The 20,247-nt window shown below is 38.5% G+C and overlaps 2 protein-coding genes across 4 annotated transcripts in view; both read right to left on the minus strand.

Moving 5' to 3' along the window:
* Positions 1-424: 424 nt before the first annotated feature.
* Positions 425-4,452, minus strand: LOC105201697 (BTB/POZ domain-containing protein 17). Its single transcript, XM_011169826.3, has 5 exons — positions 4,185-4,452; positions 3,911-4,105; positions 3,559-3,821; positions 2,609-2,749; positions 425-1,732 (listed from the first exon to the last, which is right to left on the minus strand). Exons 3-5 carry the CDS (start codon positions 3,673-3,675, stop codon positions 482-484), a joined length of 1,509 nt encoding a protein of 502 aa, XP_011168128.1. The 5' UTR covers positions 3,676-3,821; positions 3,911-4,105; positions 4,185-4,452; the 3' UTR covers positions 425-481.
* A 791-nt stretch (positions 4,453-5,243) lies between these two features.
* LOC105201841 (neurogenic locus Notch protein) overlaps positions 5,244-20,247 on the minus strand; it is a 249,730-nt gene continuing 234,726 nt past the window's right edge. For 2 of the 3 annotated variants that reach the window (XM_026134428.2, XM_026134429.2), the window contains 6 exons: positions 16,127-16,670; positions 15,086-15,616; positions 14,338-14,570; positions 12,319-14,134; positions 10,250-12,021; positions 5,244-9,851 (listed from right to left, as the gene is read on the minus strand). In XM_026134428.2, coding sequence (XP_025990213.1) covers positions 8,743-9,851; positions 10,250-12,021; positions 12,319-14,134; positions 14,338-14,570; positions 15,086-15,616; positions 16,127-16,670 — 6,005 coding nt within the window. In that variant the 3' untranslated portion in view covers positions 5,244-8,742. The remainder of the gene's footprint in view (positions 9,852-10,249; positions 12,022-12,318; positions 14,135-14,337; positions 14,571-15,085; positions 15,617-16,126; positions 16,671-20,247) is intronic. The other variant, XM_039450855.1, reaches the window with a different exon arrangement.

Here is a 20,247-nt window from a genome sequence, read left to right on the forward strand (position 1 = left end):
ATGTATATCATTCATTATTTAAAAATATATTATTATAATATTATAAGATACTATTATTACTAATACATACAATTGTAAAAATACATTATATGTAATAATAAGTATAAAAGTATATTTTATACATACGCTTTAAATATATATGTATATATTAGTATCTCTATACATAAATTTATATTTATTATAATAGAACAAAATGGAATATATATAATAATATTACGTAATAATTTTTAACAATGTGCAATAATTTCTTGCATTATTCCACAATTTCAAACTAATCTCGTTCCTTAAAATAAAAAAATAAAAAACCAGCTATAAAGTGAAAAGATTGGCAATAAGCATACTAATACATTTTAATTTCCAGCTCAAAACACACACATGCATATGCGCACACTATAAATCCTGGACAGCACTGATGTAGAAAAAAAACATTTTTAACATTTATTTCACGACACTCTAACATTTTCGTATCGCAGATTAAATATTAATTCGCTGGCGATATAACAATATGTAATTTGAGCATGTCTTTGTTGGGACCCACCAAAAAGGGAGATACTACATTTTCCGATACTGTCTGTAGTGGATTGAGCTCTTCGAACGGCAGAAGATCATCAAGATTCAAGACGCGATCCTTCTTACTGAATCTGTGAATAATTTCAGTAACTCTCGCAATATGCTCAACGCCATCTTGCAAACCGTAAATCAAAACTCCAATTTTCACGCGCATGTTATTATTTAACGGCTCTTTGCAAGTCAACGACAATCTCACAGATCGCTTGACATGTTCAGGCATCTCCACCGTGCCCTGCCACACAATGAGGAAAAATTTCTTGAACCACACACCCTTGGGATAAATGTCTACTACCCACTCGCACACTCTATCGCCTGCATACTCCGCTAAACAGGAGTGACTAGAAAATACGAGTGTCCTCATATGATATGATGGCAAACTGTGAAAGTTCTCTATGGTCAATAACGAGCTACATGTGTCAACGGTATACAATCTTGGCTCAAACAGCAATGCGCCATCCTCTTCGCTCATGCTGACTTCTCTGACTCTGTCGATTTGGCCTGAATGGAAAGACATGCCAATCGACATACGTTCCACAAAGAATTCCTTATACTTCTTCGTTAACGGCGACAGCAACAGATCCGCCAATTGCCGCGGTGACATCATCGGGAATCTAACGGGCGACATCACCGCTATGACCAACTGATGCAACGTCGCTTCCAACTCATCCGGCGAGAGCTGCTTTCTCAAACGACCCGCCTGATAATTCAGCCAATATTCTAGGCACTTGTAAAGCGTCATCTCATCTTTCACAACTAAACTACTTTGATGCAATAAGGACACTAAAATATCTAGATCAAAATTTCCAAAGTCCGCAGTCCCTGCCACAAGCTCCAAATTCCACTTAATGAAGTTTTGGCACGCTTGGCTAATGTCATGATGCCCACAATTCAACGTGTATTGCAGCCACGATACCAGACTGCCGTGTATAGCAGCCAGAGCGACGTGATTTCGCATGTAATCAAGGCACAACGATATCAAATCTTTGACGTTGTACTTATCTGCTAGGGACAATATTGGTAGAACGACGCTGTGGTTTATTCTTATCTGGCCAGTGTAAAAATAGCGCAAAAATTCGCTGAATATAGGTGCACATTGCGGCGTTTCTTGGAGAGTTACCCTGCTTTCCTGAGACTCGCTCCATTGCGGGCTCATCAACATCACCTGTAATTTAAACGACGTTGAGTAATTGAGATCGTGCCATGCATTTCAAGATTACATCTACATGGATTATTTATATATTGTTTAGTCCCGGTCTACAATAGGTGTAGTAAGCCTCAAGCCGTAAGAAATTGACCAATTATAGTTAAATATGAAGAGAATAATTGACCATGGTTGGTCAATTTCTTACGGCTTAAGGCTTACAATCACTGTAGACTAGGACTTACACAAATCATAGAAGATTTTATCAGAAGTAGTAAAAAATGTATACATTTTGTTTAATATTTAATATTATGTATTTTTAATTTATCAATATTAGTCAGGTATATTAACATACAGCTACAGTTCTTTTTTCTGTGTTGTATTATTCAATTTATAATAATTTATGGTTCTACTGTCTACTAAGTGTACTTGATTCTTGTAAAGATAACGTAAACATAAATAATTCAAGTAGATATAACCTTATAAATGTATGGCACAACTTTGATTGATCTGAATCATCAATAATCCACAAATTATTATTTAAATGGATTACACGTTAAACATAATTGCATTGGTCAACAAACATAAAAAATTGAATCAGTCAATAAATAAATAAAAACTAATAAAATTACATTTTCAAATAAAAATTAAGTTTAATAAAATCTGTATAAAAATTAAATTTAAAAAATATCAACCAATTTACAATTTATTATTTCTAGGTCTTATTTTAATATTTTTATTAAACAGTCACCTATTGGTAATTGTTTTAGCAACTGACGTAGTCCTAGTTTAATTTGTATACTACGCAGTGTAAATTAGATTTTACATGTAAACATCTAACTCTAACAAGTATCGCTCTAGAAGAAATCTTCATTCCTTTTAGATTTTTGTACTTACTTGGAAAACATCACTAGAAGCACAAAGTATAAGTCGATGTGCTGGATATTCTACCCCATCCACAACAAGACAGATATCATTCATAAGACGCTCCGCGTACAGTGTTGCTATCTTCAGCAGAACTGTACGTGAATTGTCTACCTGTAATCAACAGATTATCAAATGTTACAGGGCTGGCAAAAACCCAAGTTTTTCAAATTAAACCCAACTCATCTGGTTATAACTGGTTTTACCCAGTTTTGCCTGGTTAAATCGATTTTTCATAAAATTTGTAACTGTATTAAGTTATAACTTCTTTGTTTCACTTTATTTTGTATTAATTATATGACTTATGATAGTTGATTAATATAAACGTACGATTTACATTTAAAATTACTTTACAATTTAATTTGCAATTAAAACGTTTTGTGATTCAAGTATCTGTTCTGGTGCCATGTTGAGACTTTATTTTGAAAATGTATATTTCTTTATAAATGTATATTATTTTATTTTTAAATGTATATTATACATACACAATACAAATAATTTACGTTTAAATTTAGAGTTTAGTCCACGGTATTTTATTTTTTTTAGTTTACTTCATTAATTGAACTTAGAAAAGTATTATTACTTTTATTATATAAATTTCATTTTATTTATTAATATATTAAATGTATTAATATCTAACACTATAATTTTTAAATATATTAAATATAAATAATAAAACACAACTTTTGTTTTCTTTTGTGATTTACAATCTAGATATTAATTTTATTTATGTTTTCCTATGCTTTAAAAATGTATAGTAAAATAAAATTCTGTGGGTTTTAGTATAGGTTTTTCACTTGGATAAAACTGGTTTTAACTGGATAGGTTTAATTGGGTTGGGCAAAATTTTACCATCCCTGAAATGTTATGTAATCAAATTGACAAATAAGCTGCTTAGGATATTCGTAATGTTTCATATATACCTCTATAGAGTCTGAGCTCTCGGACTGTGCGACTGTGCTGGTACTTGCCCCTGATTTCTTACTGGAATCCATCCTTGATGATGAGCCTGTCATCCACCCGATAGTAGTCCGTAACATCTGCACATGTTTTCTCGACGTATTTGCGGTTCAATCGTTGCTCAGTATAGCCAACATAACAATTTCGGGACGGTAGACTATTTCCACTGGGCCTTCCATTATTTCAAATTGATAATGAAGAATTCCCTTATCAGAAAAAATCACACCTACAAACAAAAATAGAATTCTCTGAATAACTGATACATAGTGACAAAATATTATGGGTAATTAATCGTTTATAAGAGTTCGTACATACATTTAACTAACACGTCATGATATGTCGTCAGTCAATAAACACTGGCTTATCTAAACAGAGCTCATCTATGATAAACTATTTGAGGTTATAGTGATTGTTCTAAATGATTGTCCGAAGAAGAATCTTTTGGGAATCTTACCAAAGTGATCGAGTTGTGTCGGAAGACAGAGCAATCGTCAAACGCGGTCGTCAAGTCTAAAATTGAATTCAAATTGAATACAGAATTTTCAAAATATGTGATAATTCAGGCTCTTTAATGTTTCCGAAATGACACCTTTATTATTTTACTGTTGTTATTCAACGAGCAACGGTTTGACTTGTCAGCATTCACATTCAGCAATTATGCTGAGACAGGATGACTTACGTACAAATCATTTGCAAGTAACATCAAGTAACATTTCAATAGAGTTCTTCAAAAACTCACACAACCTCACACGCAAATTCACAGTACGAATGGCAACGAATGGTACAGTGGCGCGACCGTTACATGTTCGGGAAGCTAAACAGCTAAAAGCCGCCGTTGGTCGTTGTCAGTAAGCCGAAAAAAGCCGGCGGGTTTCTTCAAACTGTTTCCACACAAAGAAGCACAGTTCCTCTATTCTAAACAGCTGTTTCTTCTTTGAAATTTCCTATACAGCAGACGACGAGTAGAAGCAAATGAATGCGAGAGACTGTGCATGAAAATCTCATTTTGCAATTGTGTTGTAAAATCGGAGACCCTAGCTAGTAGAAAAATTGTAATAAATTTTGACAAAATTTCAAAAACTTGACGTTTCATTAAATTTTATGAAATTCAAAAAAACATTTAACAAAATGTTAATTATATTTAAGAAAAGTATTCCAATTTGAATTCATTATTTTTATGCAGCTTTTTTGTAACATTACTTAAATTTGTGTAAAATTTTTTCTGCTAAAAATAGAGTGAATCTAACATAGATTAACATATTTATTCTTATTAATCATTTAAGTGTAACATTTGTGATATCATTTTCAAAGCTAACTTTAATTTAGTTAAAGAAAGTTAACTTATCCAATTCTGCTTATAACAATTGTCAACCATTATATATTAGCGCCATTATGTAACAGCAGACTACTAAACAAATGATTTCATAATTAATTACTAACAATTTGTCACCTAAAATATAGATGTTCATAATACCCACATGCCCATAACACTGCACCTTTTCTCTCAATATTGTTATTATATATAAAATTATTGAGATGCAATATATTACCATTATATTAAAGTGTAATTTTGCGCTATAAAAGAACTCTTTTAGCAAAAAAAAAATAAAATGAAATAGTGAGACGCCGAAAAGAAAGACCAACTCTATTATGGATGTTAGATTATCTTTATTATTACATTTGTGTTTAAAAGACATAACTTATTTATAAAAATATGGGAGAGCGGGTTGCGGGGTAGAATATAATAGGACCGAGAACAAATCCTTGCTTACAGAATAGTTAATACTAATAAAACTCAGTACTTTTTACAAGTTACAAGGAATAACAAAATCTAGCGTAATAATCGGTCTGTCATCTACCCTATTGTAAATAATTGTAATTATTATAGCATAATGCTTAGAGTTACATCGCTTTGTTTAACACAGAATGATGGTGCATCAGAGAGCAGTTGCTGTAAAATTTTGAACACATGATAAAATTGCATTTGCTTGCTCAACAATTTACACATAATATCTACGTATTGCTAATTTCTCTTTTAACAAACAAATCAATTGCAGATCTTTATTCAATACTATCTGGATTTCGTTATCCTTTTAAAGATTGTACTTTTAGTTGCACTCTTGTGCGATTGATTATTTCACTTGTGACACAATACTATAAGAGAATTGAGTATATGTATGCATGTATGTGTGTGTACATGTATACGTGTGTATGCATATATGATGTATGTATATATGTACATATGTATGTATATGATGTATGTATGTGTACAGTTTTGTATAATTTTCTTAAAATATTTATTTCTCTATACAGAAAATATCCTTTTTGTCTATACTCTCATTTTCACTACTTGGCAGAATTCATATAATTTTGATGATATGCGTGGCAGTTTTAAAGATATGTAATTTGTTGTAAAAAATACAAGTAAAAAAGTATCTTCTCTCTGGAAGATCAGATAAAGCAAGCACTGAAATTGCGTTGGATCCATAATATGCTCAACGATTGGAGAAAAGCTCCTTTACACCGTTGTATGTAATCCAGAATTGCATCAAGGATCGCATTTGCACGACAGTCCTTGATGCAATAGCAAACTGCATACGATATATAAAATAGATTTATGTGATAATAATATGATGAAGGAGACATGATTATTTTATGCGATACGCCTTATGGAAGTATAGCAATACAGCTAACTTATACATAGTACATAAAAAAAATATGTAAAAACAGTTTGTACAAAAATTCAGGGGAGAAAAGACAATTATATAAAAGTACTTAAATGGTAAAAGATGAGCGGATAGAAAAGATGAAGGAGTATTTACATTTACATTTCATCTTTCGATATAAAATTAAAACAGAATCATTCTCGACAATTTCACAAACAGATCATATGATACCAGTAATGTCCTTCGTGTAACATACGACGTGTATCACTGGCAATATATTGCAAAAGCGCGCGCACGAACTTTCTTCATCCCGCAACAATAGTTAATTCTTTTCTCTTTTTCACTCACTCGCTTGTTTACACATTCATGTTCACACACATTCTTTTCTTTTCTATCTATCTTTATTTCTATCTTGCAACAATCTTTATGATAATGCGTCATGATTACGCGTCTCGTTCGTATGCACCGTGAGCGTACAATTATATTAAAAATGCTGTTTTGGCTTTGGCAGAAAAGAGATCAGAGAACTGTCCTACCGCTCCGCGCCGAGTACTTAATTTAAGGCAATTGATACACCTAGAAATTAACATTAACGATTAGGCTAGCTTGTTTAGTAAATGATTTTCCGAGGGATTTAATAACGCAAGTTGAAGGAAGGTTGGGAAAGCAGGACAGGGAAGGAAGATGGGAAAGAAAAAATTGTTGGCGCGCCATACGCAATGGAATGTTTATGTATGGAACGATGCTCCGCGAGCTGTAAAGAAGAAGTTCTCTGAAACTCCCGTCAACCGTACAGATTACAAACGTTGTCTCTTCGCCTTATATTACGTTACATTACATTACATTTAATTACATTACATTACATTACATGTTGCCAGTATAAGCTGACATCTCTCAATTATATTATATAACTAATAATAAACGTTTAATCTATTTAGAGGCCATTTGGAAACGCTGCGTTTTTTCCAATATAATTTAATAATAGATCCACCTATAGAACTTGCGTGTCTTATACTCTACGGAACTCGAAGGCACAATTCATGACTTATTTCCCATTCGTATTACATCTGCATTTAGAGAGAATAGCAATTATCGCACCGTTCAACGTTCAAAAGAGGTCAATCAAAAGATACAATAAAAAAAGAAATAAGAGTCCATGCGATTAAATTAAGTAGAGCGTTGCGCATTACATGCTATATATTGTCCCCGTAGAATAACAGACACAGCAGCACGATTGATAAATCTATTGCAGTATGTACAATTATTGTAGAATAGCAAGGTATCGTTCCCTTACTTATTATTGTCCTTTAGAGGTCTTCACATTGGCAAGTCGAAGGCACCGTTTATTCATTGAGCTGTGTATGACGCCGCGGCAATAAAACTCGATATATATCAAAAATATACTACAAAGTACAATTACATATATAAATACATGATTAGTCAAGATTTCTCTGTGTGTAATTCATTATATAATTCCGCTAAAACATTTATTTGGAAGGATTTTATCAACTTTATTTTTATAGATTGCGCGATTCTCTTGTCGCAACTTTTCTAAACATTACGTCATATTAGAGAGGCACAATCGGTTTTGTAATTTGAGGACGTCCAAAGCTATCGTCAAATTGCACGCGACTCGTAATTCATAATTTATCAAATATCTGTGATTCATAATTTATATATAGCTCTATACACGAATCAACGTGAATTGATAATTCGTGATGATTCGCGCTCTATAATTTTATCAAAAAATTATTTCGCTAACAAATCGTTATGTGTGATAAATGACAAGTGCAAACTTAATGAATTTGTACTCATTCACAGTGTCCATGAATTTCACATGAAAATCCGACTGTGGATTTTGTACCAAGAAAAAAAATGCTTAAGAATTTATTTGAAAGATACATTACTTTTCTCTCTCATTGTGAACCATGAATAGTGCACAATTCGGCGTTAGTTTTACAGCATCTCTGATTGAAACTCTCCTGCTTACGTATGCAATATACATATATATTTCTTCGTCTATATTTATATGCATCAGTGTTGGATAAAACATATTGGACAACCTAGTTAATAAACATAATTAATAATTAAAAAATTAAATTATCTTTAAATGAATAATGAATAAGAATTATAACAAATGTGTAACTGCAAATAACTTTTATATCCACGAATTATTTATTTCCAACACTGATACCTATTAATATACAATAATCCCGACAAAAATGCATTTTGCCGTAATAGCTCTTCCGACACACACACACATATACACAAATGAACAAAAGAAACATAAAAATACCTTCTTGCCACTGATCTATTACGGAAGAGCTCTTCGTTGTCAACGTTACGTTTTTTTTTGTCCTTTCCAACGTCTAAACGCTCGAATTCGACGAGCTAATCACAGTTCATATAACTTTCTACTTTCTTTTTTTTTCACGACTTATTTGTGTGAGGAAGAGAGTACCATTGCTATTGTAGATCGCCTCATATGTAGATCGCCTCAGATCCCTTGTTGCTTTGGTGAGCGCCACCACCAGCGCCGTAAGCGTTCGTAGGCGAAGCCATGCAATCGGACCAGTCGCTATTCGAATGAGGCGAGCTCGAAGACCAGTGACCAGGGCTATCCGGCGATGGCGTGGGGAAACTTTCGGGTGCTTGCATAAGATGCTGTGGCGTAACATCGGGCCCAGAATGATGAGACGGCGGTGTCAAATATTGATAGTATTGTTGCGTCTGTTGTTGCTGTTGCTGCTGTTGTTGCTGCTGCGTGCTCTGCTGTGGCTGCGGTTGCTGCTGCTGCTGCTGCTGTTGCTGCTGTTGTTGCTGCTGCTGTTGTTGAATCTGCTGCTGTGTTTGTTGCATTTGCTGCTGCTGTTGTTGCTGCTGCTGCTGTTGGCTTGAAGAATACGGTAAATTCTCGAAGTCAAAACCCACTGGTGGCATGCTACCATGTTTTTGATGCGTCGCTTGCCGCATAGCAGCGATATGAGTTGGCGAAGTAGGCAACGATGGCCTGTTTTTCGCCGGCGACGGCGAGCCCATGTAGCTTGCTTGCGGGGAAAGGGTCATGTTGGACTGCACCGAATGTGGTGGCGACTGATTACTGTACGGCGGTGATAATGTGTTTACCATGCCTTGCTGCTGCCGTTGATGAGGCGCTAGGAGTTGGTCGTGAAATGGCAGCCCATAATTGCTCGTGAAGGTATCCAGGCCGAGTTGTTGCAAGCCTTGTATCGATTGACTCTTGATGCAATCCTCGTACGGTGGCGGCTGCTTCGCCGTCGCAGTGTGAGCCACCAGAGGTAACGCGTTACTATAAAGACTCGCGCTATCGTACGGGCTAGTCGGTAGATTGCCATCGGCGCCTTCCGCTCCCTGTGGGATCTCTTGGTTTGGGGGCTGAGCGCCGCGTGGTTTAGCCGGTGCTTTCTTCACCGATGGTTTTCGCCTTACCATCACCACCGTGCCGCCCTCTGATTCCGGACTGTTTGGGTTTCCCGTGCCTGCTTTTGGCCGCTTCTTTGACTTGGTTTGCTTCGGCGCTGAACCGATAACTGTGGGATGAGTGATTAATTGTGGATGATTTGAAGATCCTGTAAGTGATAATTATGTTACATAACAATGTTATATCAAGAATATTATTTTGTTATTAATAATGCACGTTTCCGTGTTATTTAATAATTAACTATATCCATAAAAAATTTGTCCACTAAAATAAAAATTATAATTAAAATACAAAGAGTTTTAATGAAGTGCTTTATTCTTACATTTATAATTTACTGTATAACATGATTTTTTAATAACATAATTATTTCTTTAAATTATAAAAAAACTTTTTATATTGGTTTTTAAAATTAGATATTGAAAAAGGAAAATTTATTATGAAATTTATTTAATAACTTCTTAATAAAATTTATTATTCATCATAATAAAATTTTGCTTTAAAAGTGAAATATTTTGCGTATCATAAAGATATTATAAAAACTCTTACCCATGAGAGGACCATTTGGAATGACTGTAACCATCTGAGGCGATCTCGGCATATGCTCATCAAGTAGTCTGACAATATCGTGATGCAGTCTCTCACTTGCAACATCGCGAGGTAATCGATCCATATGATCAGTAATCTCCCTGTTGGCAAATGTGTCAAGCAACGCTTTGCATGCTTCGAAGCTACCCTCGCGGGCGGCTAAGAATAATGGGGTTTCGTCTTTATCGTCTTGAGCGTCTCTGTTCGCGCCATGCACCAACAATATGTTCACAGCATCGACGTTGTTGACTGCCGCAGCCCAGTGCAGCGCGGTTTTACCGCTGTTATCGGCGGCATTGATATCGGCATCGGCGTTAATAAGATCTTCCACCATTCCCTCGGTGGCCAAACGCGCCGCTAGTATCAGCGGTGTGGTGCCATCGTGCATTCGCGCGTTCAAATTTGTCGCCCGATTGCGCAGTAGTATCTGGAAAACTCCCATAGCGTCGGCTGCGACGGCAGAGTGCAGCGGCGTACGACCGGTGTTATCCTGTGAATTAGCATCGGCACCCGCGTCCAGCAATCTCTTGGCCGCGTCAGCCCGAGCGTAACGCGCGGCAAGATGCAGCGATGTCTCGCCGCTCTTATCCGTAGTAGCGTTCAGATCCGCGCCTTGGGCAACCAAATCGGCGATCACTGCCGCAGTGCCGTCGCTTTCATCCTCCTCCTCGCCAGTGTCGAGTCCACCGCCACGCACCGCCGAAACCATTAGCGGTGTCATGCCACACGGACCACGCGCATTTACGTCCTGGCCATGCTCGAGACTGGGCGGCGTCAGCACTCCACCCGCGTCCGGTCGTCGTATCTCGGCTGCGTCCAGATGCTGTTGTGTCCACGTACGCGGTTCGGTTTCCTCATAGTCTGTGATGACGGTATGATCGCTCGCGTAACCCGGTTCGATGGCACGCATCCTCTTTGATGGAGGAAGATCGGATTCGTCGTCAGACCACTGGGACTGTATTCGAGCGCTCACAACATCCATGCTCATGCAGTTCACCGATGGCTGCTTATTCAAATTACGCATCTCTTGGCCGTCCGGACCGCGTCGACGCGATCGGCGTCGTTGACCACTGCCACTGCTGGTCCTTAAGAAGCCCTCAGGGAACCATGTGACCCCTACGGCACGCTTCCGCTGTGCGGTCACTAGAACGCCGACAAGCAACCCACCGAGCACCACAATGACTACACCGATGAAAACGTACTTATAATTCGTTGGTTCTAAATCGTCGGCACCCTGAGTACGCAGGACACTTCGTACTTGTTCGATAGGGAAGTTTCGCGATATGGTGTGCTTCAATGCCGTAGCGGCCAAATACTCAGCCGCCTCGTTCGCCGATGAGAAACATGCCGAACTTTCCGTGCATTTGCGATTGTCGATCTGCATATAAGCAATTACGCCTCTCTTATTGGAAGGCGTTGGTGGTCGGCTAAAGATATTATTAGGCTGCTTCTTTTTCTCAGGCTTCCAAGGATATATCATTTCGTTGCCAAGTTCATCCGTTTTAATACGAAGCGTCGTTCTTAGATGATGACCGATGTCACGTAAAAAGGCTGCGAGGTTTGCGCGAAAAGTGTCCACCTCCATTCTTACGACTATGGATATGACTCCTTCCACTAATGATGGCGGCTCCTTCTCACAATCCATACCATCCCAATTACATTCTTCATTGTTGCAACCGTAATCGCAATGGCCATTAGCATAATGCTTTTTGCAGTAAGCGTCATAAATTGGGCTGTAAAAAGCAAATAACATAATTAATAAAAGTGTTAAAAATAAAATAAAACAATGTTTGCTACAACTTTTTATTTACAACCGTAATAAAAAAAATAATAAAAATGAATAAGAATCATGAAAATTCATATGTATTGTGCTAATAAATTAAAAATTAAATTCATTAATAAGAGCGCTAACAATACTATCAAGGATTCCAATAATAATTTAATTTTTTAATATATATTAAGAGTAATGAGCATCACGATATACAACGTAATGTCTAATTAAGAAAAGAAATTTAGCTAAAAATACTCACTTGCAAGGAGGAAGTTTTCGATCACAGTCTCTACCATCGAAAAGACATTGCGGATTGTTGCAGTCTTCGTCGCACACACCATTCATGAACACCTTCCAGCATTCGGGCGCGGTGCAATTGCGCCACGGATTAATACCCAGTGAGCAATCGTTGCCATCAAATTCGCACGCGGGTCGATTGCACTCCTCGTCGCAGCGTTCATTGCGAATCTTAGTCGAGCAGCCGTTTTCGATACACTTCTTACGCTCGCGTTCCCAATTAATATCATTCAAACTTTTGGACGTATTGCCGAACACTCCACCAGGAAAGCTTGAGTCGAAGATATCACAATTCTTGCCGGACCATGAGGGAGGACAGTCACAAGAGTAGTCACCAATCTTGTTTATACAAGGGGCGTTTTGCTGACACGGGTGCCTATCGCATTCATTCCAAGCATCAAATTCACAATGAATACCGGTTGTACCTGGCAGACAGTAGCATTGATAGCTATTTCCAATGACGCGACACGTGCCACCGTTCTGACACGGTTCGGAGTCGCAGTAAGAACCAGCGAATTCGCAATTGGTACCATGATAATCACCAGGACAGATGCAAATGTGCCTGTCGGGCTTGGCTGTGCAAAAACCACCGTTCTGACATGGAGAGCTATCACAGAAATTCACCTTGATCTCACAGTGGCGGCCCATATAGCCGGGTTTGCAGTTGCAGTGATAGTTGTTGACCAGTTGTACGCAGTCCTGAGTACCGGGCGCGGCACATGGATTCGACAAACACTCATTAATATCGCCCTCGCATCTTGGTCCGACAAAACCAGGCGGACACTTACATTCGAAACCACCCACTTTATCGGTGCAGGTGCCGTTATTGTGGCAAGCGGTCATCATACAGTCGTCGATGTTGACTTCGCATATGAAACCAAGAGTACCGGGTGGACAGGAGCATGTAAAATTGTTGATCAAATCGTGACAGGTACCACCATTCTGGCAGGGATTCGGTCGGCAGTCGTCGATGTTGAGTTCGCAATTTTGACCTTGGAAGCCCTTGGTGCACTGGCATTGATATGAGCCGATAAGGTCTTTGCAAGTTGCGCCGTTCTGACATGGTGCCGAATCGCACTCGTCTATCTCCTCCTGACAGTAAGAGCCGGTGTAACCGTCGAGACAGTGACAACGATGACTATTGCCTATGTTTTCGCAGGTGCCATTGTTGCACAGACTGTTCTCCGGCACACCCTTCCGTATGGCGGCGTCCTTGCACGAGACCATCTCCACATCGCATACCTTGCCGGTCCACCCGGGTGAGCAGTTGCAATGGTACTTGTTCATGTGCTGCACGCACGTTGCCTGATTCTCGCATGGATTGTCCGCGCACCAGTCCACGTATTTGTCACATTGCTTACCCGTGTAACCGTACGGACAGTGACACGTGTAGTATTGCACATGATCATGACAAGTAGCACCGTTCTGGCAGGGTGAGCTGTCACATTCGTTGATACGATACTGACAGTTCGAGCCTGTGTAGCCGGTCTTGCAGACGCATGTGTAATTGTTGATACCGTCGATACACGTGCCGTCATTCATGCAACTACTGTCGGTACAGTCTTCGTCGTTGGTCTGACAATTAATACCGGAGAAACCAAGTTGACATTGGCATGTGTAGGAGTTGACATATTCCTTGCAAATTGCACCGTTTTGACAGGGCTGCGATAGACATTCGTCGATGTCGATCTCACAGTGTTTACCACTAAAACCATCGACGCAGAGACACGTGTAATCACCGATGCCGTCCAGACAGGTGCCGCCATTTTGACAGGGAACTGTGAACAGCAGGAAAGATTTTCTTTGAGTGTCGTACGGCGATGTTTATTAAATGCGTTTAATTTAATCCATGCCATTGCGTGATAAAACAGATGACGCTCTATAGACTTGCGTTAAGGCTCTTAAATGAAAGCGAAAGAAGATCTGCATCTGTAGCAAGTAAGAAAAAAAAGGCAAACAACAGCCGGTGGTTCGTACTCACATGATGCACAGTCATCGGTATTGATGATGCAATCACGGCCCTCGTAGCCCTTCGCGCACACGCAGTGGTAAGAGCCGTTTGTGTTCCGGCAAGTGGCACCGTTTCTGCACGGCGATGTCATCACGCACTCGTCCACGTCCTCGTCGCACAGCCTGCCCGTGTAACCGACCGTACATGTGCACGCAAAGTCAAGGAAGTTTGACGATGGTGAGCATTTTGCCCCGTGAAGACATCTGGAAATGACATGTTATAAAGTCGTTCTATCATGCGGATCATTCATGCATTTTATCAAAATTAAACGAAGCTCTCGAGACTCTTGTCTTTGTTACATAGTCATAATTCAACATGATTGCAAAAACGGAAGCCTTAAAGGGATATTGTAAGTAGCTTTGTAATAAAAACTACAATAAGTTAAAATACAATAATAATTTCAAAAGAAAAGTTAATTATAGTTTGTAACAAGTATATTTTATATCGTGTAAAAAGAATTATAAAAATGTACATTTTTTTTTAAGTACTGATGTTTTAAAACTGTATAATTTAAATTTTAAATTCTGTATCTGTTTCTACAATACTGTTTCTGCAGTATTAAATTCAATATAAGATTTTGAAATACTCTGAGTAGTCTCAATAGAGTATAAGAATAATCAAGGGCAACTTTAGAATTTCTCTCCCCACACGATGCATATGCGAATATGATTACGTCCATGTATCCTTATGCAAATGAATTCAGAAGAAAAAATCGTACTTGTTCGGTGAGCAGGGGTCCAGCTTGTCCTCGCAATTCCTGCCGGTGTGGGGCAGCTCGCAAACGCATTTGTAATCATTGACGAGGTCGATGCAGGATCCACCGTTCTGGCAGGGATTGTTGGCGCAATCGTCGATGTTGGTCTCGCAATTGGTGCCGGTATAGCCGGGCAGGCACTTGCAGCTGTAACCGTTCAGATGGTCGTTGCACGTGCCACCGTGCTGGCAGGGGTTCGAGCCGCACTCGTCGATATCCGCCTCGCACCTCTTGCCGCCGTAACCGGGCAGGCAGTGGCAGATAAACTGGTTCACCCCGTCCTCGCAAGTGCCACCGTTCAGGCAGGGCGAGCTCGCGCACTCGTCCACGTCGCTCAGACATCTGGCGTCGTAGTAGCCGCGCGGACATTCGCATTTAAAGCCGTTTATCACGTCGATGCAACGGCCACCGTTTGCACACGGGTTGCTCGCGCACTCATTTATATCGGTCTCGCAATGCTGACCGGTGAAGCCTGGTTCGCATTCGCAGGAATACCTGAAAGATGAGACATATTGTACCTATTGAAAAACGAAAGGGAGCGTGGCGATGTGTCAACACAGCTAAGATTTTTGTCAAATTGCGTCTATTCGTATTCATATTACTCCGTTGCCAGATTACCAATAATAATTCATTTGATAGGAGATTTCTAAGACAAAAAAATACCGGCCTCCTGTATATATTTTTGGAATATTTTGTAATTATCATTATTACGTTTAATTAATATAATTTTTCAAAATGCTCATTTTTAATGATAATATAAAAAAGTGTTTTTATATAAGGAACTATATTCAAACACTGCTGCTAGAATCAAAATTAATTCTTTAAATTCAATACTTCAAAATTAATTTTGCTGATTTCTAAATCTGAAGAAAAGATAAAAGTCAGAGAAACAATCAAATAATATAATAAATATGTGCAATAGTTTCTGAAGAGCCATGAGCTTTTCAAAGATATCAGATTCAAAGATCAAATGCAACGTTTCTTCTTCAATTTCTTCAAGCTTACCTATTGATACCGTCGATGCATCTAGCTCCATTTCGGCAGGGGTTGCTGTAGCACTCGTTGACGTTGACTTCGCAATTCTCGCCAGACGTTCCTGGTCGGCAGATGCATATGTAACCATCGATACGGTCCTCGCATCTACCACCAAATTGGCACGGATTGCTCTCGCACTCGTCGATCTGCGTCTGGCACAGCTTGCCGGTGAAGCCGGGGGAGCAATTGCAAGTGAAGCTGTTCTCGCCGTCGATGCAGGTACCGCTACGACACGGATTCGAGGCGCAGTCGTTGATGTTGGTCTCACAGGAGTCGCCGGTAAAGCCGGCCGGGCATTCGCATGTGTACCTTGCAATTCCGTCTTGGCAAGTGCCACCGTTCTTGCACGGTGACGAGATGCAGTCGTCGATGTTGATCTGGCAGTGGGTGCCGGTGAAACCCTCGGCACAGGTACATTTGAAGGCGTTGATAAGATCGCTGCAGGTGCCACCGTTCATGCACGGCCTCAGCGCGCACTCGTCTATGTCAATTTCGCATTGAGTTCCAGTGAAGCCTAGAAAGAAGAGCAATATCGCCAATATAGTATGTAAAAAGAAACAACATAAGAAAACATACGTAACATGTTTCAAAATATTATTTGACGAAAACAACACTATAGGCAAATCCATAGCATTCATCATTATATGAAAATTACATTTTGGTAAAGTGCATAAATATTTCTTATAATTTTATATATTTGATATTAAAATTACTCTACCAAGGTCAGGTATAACCAGGTAAATATATTCATAGATAGTCTTCATAGGCAACGTTCGAAGAAACGATCAGAATAGATAAAGTCATCGCTGCCATAACTGACGTAATTAACGATAATTAATCAGCTATATCGATGGATGAGGGCAGAATACATGATCGAGACACGGATCGAGGGAATAATTGCACACTCGATCGATCAACCGGATGCCTTTTTCCAGCGCTTTTCTTGCCGTGCGAGTGACTCTTGACGGGCAATAATCGCATCAATTATCAGGAGTAATTAGGGGATGGCAAATGGCAATAATTCCAAGGAACAAGATCGACCCAGCGGCGAACGGCTCTCACGCATCATCTTCCGCAAAGAACATCGCGGATCGGCTGTCAGCGCACGATTATCGTCATTGAATAAACGCCGATTACGATGTGGCTCAATTAGGAGGAATTTAAAAAATGCGTGTAATCTGGCTCGAATTATCGATAAAAATATAGCGTCACTGGCATTATTAACACACTGAAAAAAAAGAAAACTTTGTTAAAAAACTAAAATATGATGTTCAATACAATCAACTATCAACCATTCACATTTTTTCATCAAGAATTATTAAGCCAACTCAATATTTAGTTGCACAAATTGGATTAAATATTTTAAATTTGTCAACAAATTTTTTTTCAGTGCATTAATATAAATAATTTAATCATAAATCAAATTGATTAAATCAATAGTCACTTTTAGCGGTTCTTTGTTATTGAAATTCATTACCGAGCAATATTTCAGTGTCATTTAGGTATCAAATTTACCGCGCGCGACTATAACTGTACATTTACTTTTCCACTGTGAAAACTGCGAATCCACGTTTTACCGCGCTTCCGCATGGATATTCTTCGGGATCCTTGCACCAGGTGGTCTTAATGGTTAAGTTTCTTTGCTTTTGTCAACATTGTGAAGCTAATGCGTGTTCATTCATATACAAATTGAGCCGGGTGAATCGCGCTGTTGCATCGTGTGATGCAGAGTCGCGAAGGAAGAAACAAAGAAGCGAAGAAACGAAGAAGAAAGAGTAGAATGAAGCACGCACGCGACGCATTCTCACCACAGGTGGTCTAATTACGTTATATTGGAGAATAATCCTGAAGCGAGGCAGCTGCCATACCAGAATTGTTTTATTGAGATCTTAGTTCTACAGGTCTCAAACAATTTTAAACCCGCAGCGAGCTAGAAATTTGCTTAATTCAATGTAATGAAGATGCTTCAATCGTATCCCCTCTTCGAAATCAATGATTCACATAAAACAGCACGTGTAACATTTTTTCAATATATTATAAACATTGATATCTATCATTGCAATACCGTACATCCATAGAATATCGTTATATATTTAAAACATTGACAAATTCTAATAAAAAAAACTACAGAAAAAAATAAATAATAAATTTTTCATATACGTATATATTAAAAAAAATTCTTTAAATAAAAGAAATTGATAAATTTAGGGAAAAACAATAATCAATCGTTATAATGAAACATATTCATTATAATTTATAATTTGTGTTATATGAATAAGCTTGAAATTAGGGATGTGCCGATCACGGGACCAGAAGTGGCGGTTTTTTAACGTCGCGAACCGATCGATAAGCGGCTTATGCGTTCGATATCGAAGAATGATTTTGCAAAGTCGCGTATAAGAGACCCGTCGTCACGTCGACGCATCGCGACGCCTCGAAGAGTATTCTTTGATTCTCGTCAACCGGATGACGCGCGAATTTTTATCATATTTACATTCAGACAATATTTTTTCTCTTTTCCTTTTGCCCGTTCGCGCAGACAATGATGCAGCTAATTTACTTGTGAATGCACGTACGAAGCGCAGTGGATCCCCGTGGCTTCCTTTCGAATATTGAAGTTCCCCTCCGACACAATATGAATCACGCGCGGCGATGCATTGTCGCACGAATGTTATATCGCGATTTTTGCAAGTCACTAATAAATTTTATGCAAAATTGTTTCAATATACACGAAACTGTAAAATAACTTTTACACGTGAGATAATATACAAACTGCTTCAAGAATCAAAGGATCTTCATTCACTTTTTAATTTCCAGCAAATTTCAAAATGATATTTTCATCATGAAAATCTTGCTTCCTATCGATCCATTTCACTTTTCCATCGTATCCATATTGGAAAAATTGGAAAACTCAATTTTCAACAGCGTCATTTTACCTTATTCATTATTCAACATCAGGCCATTAGAGAAACCGGCTCATCTCAAATGTGCTCGTTTGATCGATGCTGAAGAGATGCCCCTTCTCGTATTATTTTAAATTTACATACAAATACGCCTGCAAGAACACTTGAATTATTAAACACGTTTCGAGACGGCGGAGCTTGCCGCAGAAACATTTATCAAGGCTGATTTAATGCGCCATTGTTTCTTAAGAAAAATTTCACACAAATAACCACTTTTAACCACTGAGCAAATTTTATTTTCTTTATACTGTAGAATAAATTTTAAGATGTTAAATACTTTATACACGGCGGCATATGATTTATATTCAACAAAGATACTATCGCATTTTTTTTTTTTTTTAATGCTTTTATCATCAGAAACTAAATAATTTTGAGTAATTATAATCAAGTAATATGGAAACATATTCTTATATACACGATTGCAAAGTTCGGTCTGAAAATCTCTCAAGAAACAATGTACGTCCTATCCTATTCAAAAGAATACAGATGAATGAAGGGTTGTCAACGCGAAGCGAACGGATACAAGCAGGCCTGAAAAGCCATAATTAATTTCAAATAAACTGCTTAATTTTCTCGAGGCGACGCTATTATTAACAACTTCCAGAGAGTGCTCCGAAGACATTAATTTACTTAGAGATCGCTGAGAGATACAGGTCTCTAGATCCTGGCAAAGGGAAGAGCAGATATTCACTCTCGCGAGAAACGTCTTTTTTTTAGCGCTTCTTCCATATGCATCCCGTTCGCTGCACGCATCTGGTCCAGTTCGGGAGCTGGTATTATCCTTCGTCGGGCGACGTATCCTGCGATAGACGTTGCCGTCCACGCCTCTCTTCTAATGTCTGTAATGCTCACTTGTCAATCCTTTCCGCGGACCAAATGAATAGCTGCCGATTCATAAATATCGCGTTGCTCGATACGGCAGTGATTCTACGGGCAGAAACTGGTCGAGAGTTCGCTTTTTGTACTCTCTGACCGAGATACTATTTATTAAGTCTAGACCGCTCGCGAGGTCCATCGTGCTCGCATCTGCTCCCAAAAACTTTTTTTGCATTAAACATATATAATTTCGTAACTTTTCATATATATTTTTATACAAAAATATTATTGAAAATTTTGTCTTATTTTATT

The sequence above is a fragment of the Solenopsis invicta genome, chromosome 1, assembly GCF_016802725.1.
Source record: "Solenopsis invicta isolate M01_SB chromosome 1, UNIL_Sinv_3.0, whole genome shotgun sequence".
NCBI classification, from domain to species: domain Eukaryota; kingdom Metazoa; phylum Arthropoda; class Insecta; order Hymenoptera; family Formicidae; genus Solenopsis; species Solenopsis invicta.

What these genes read in the sequence shown, in the direction of transcription:
- LOC105201697 (XM_011169826.3), bottom strand. Translation starts at nt 3,675, where the DNA reads ATGTTACGGACTACTATCGGGTGGATGACAGGCTCATCATCAAGGATG. An exon ending in AGAGCTCAGACTCTATAGAG is followed by an intron (nt 2,750 to 3,558) that starts GTATATATGAAA and finishes TGTTGATTACAG; the next exon opens with GTAGACAATTCACGTACAGT. An exon ending in CTTCTAGTGATGTTTTCCAA is followed by an intron (nt 1,733 to 2,608) that starts GTAAGTACAAAA and finishes TTTAAATTACAG; the next exon opens with GTGATGTTGATGAGCCCGCA.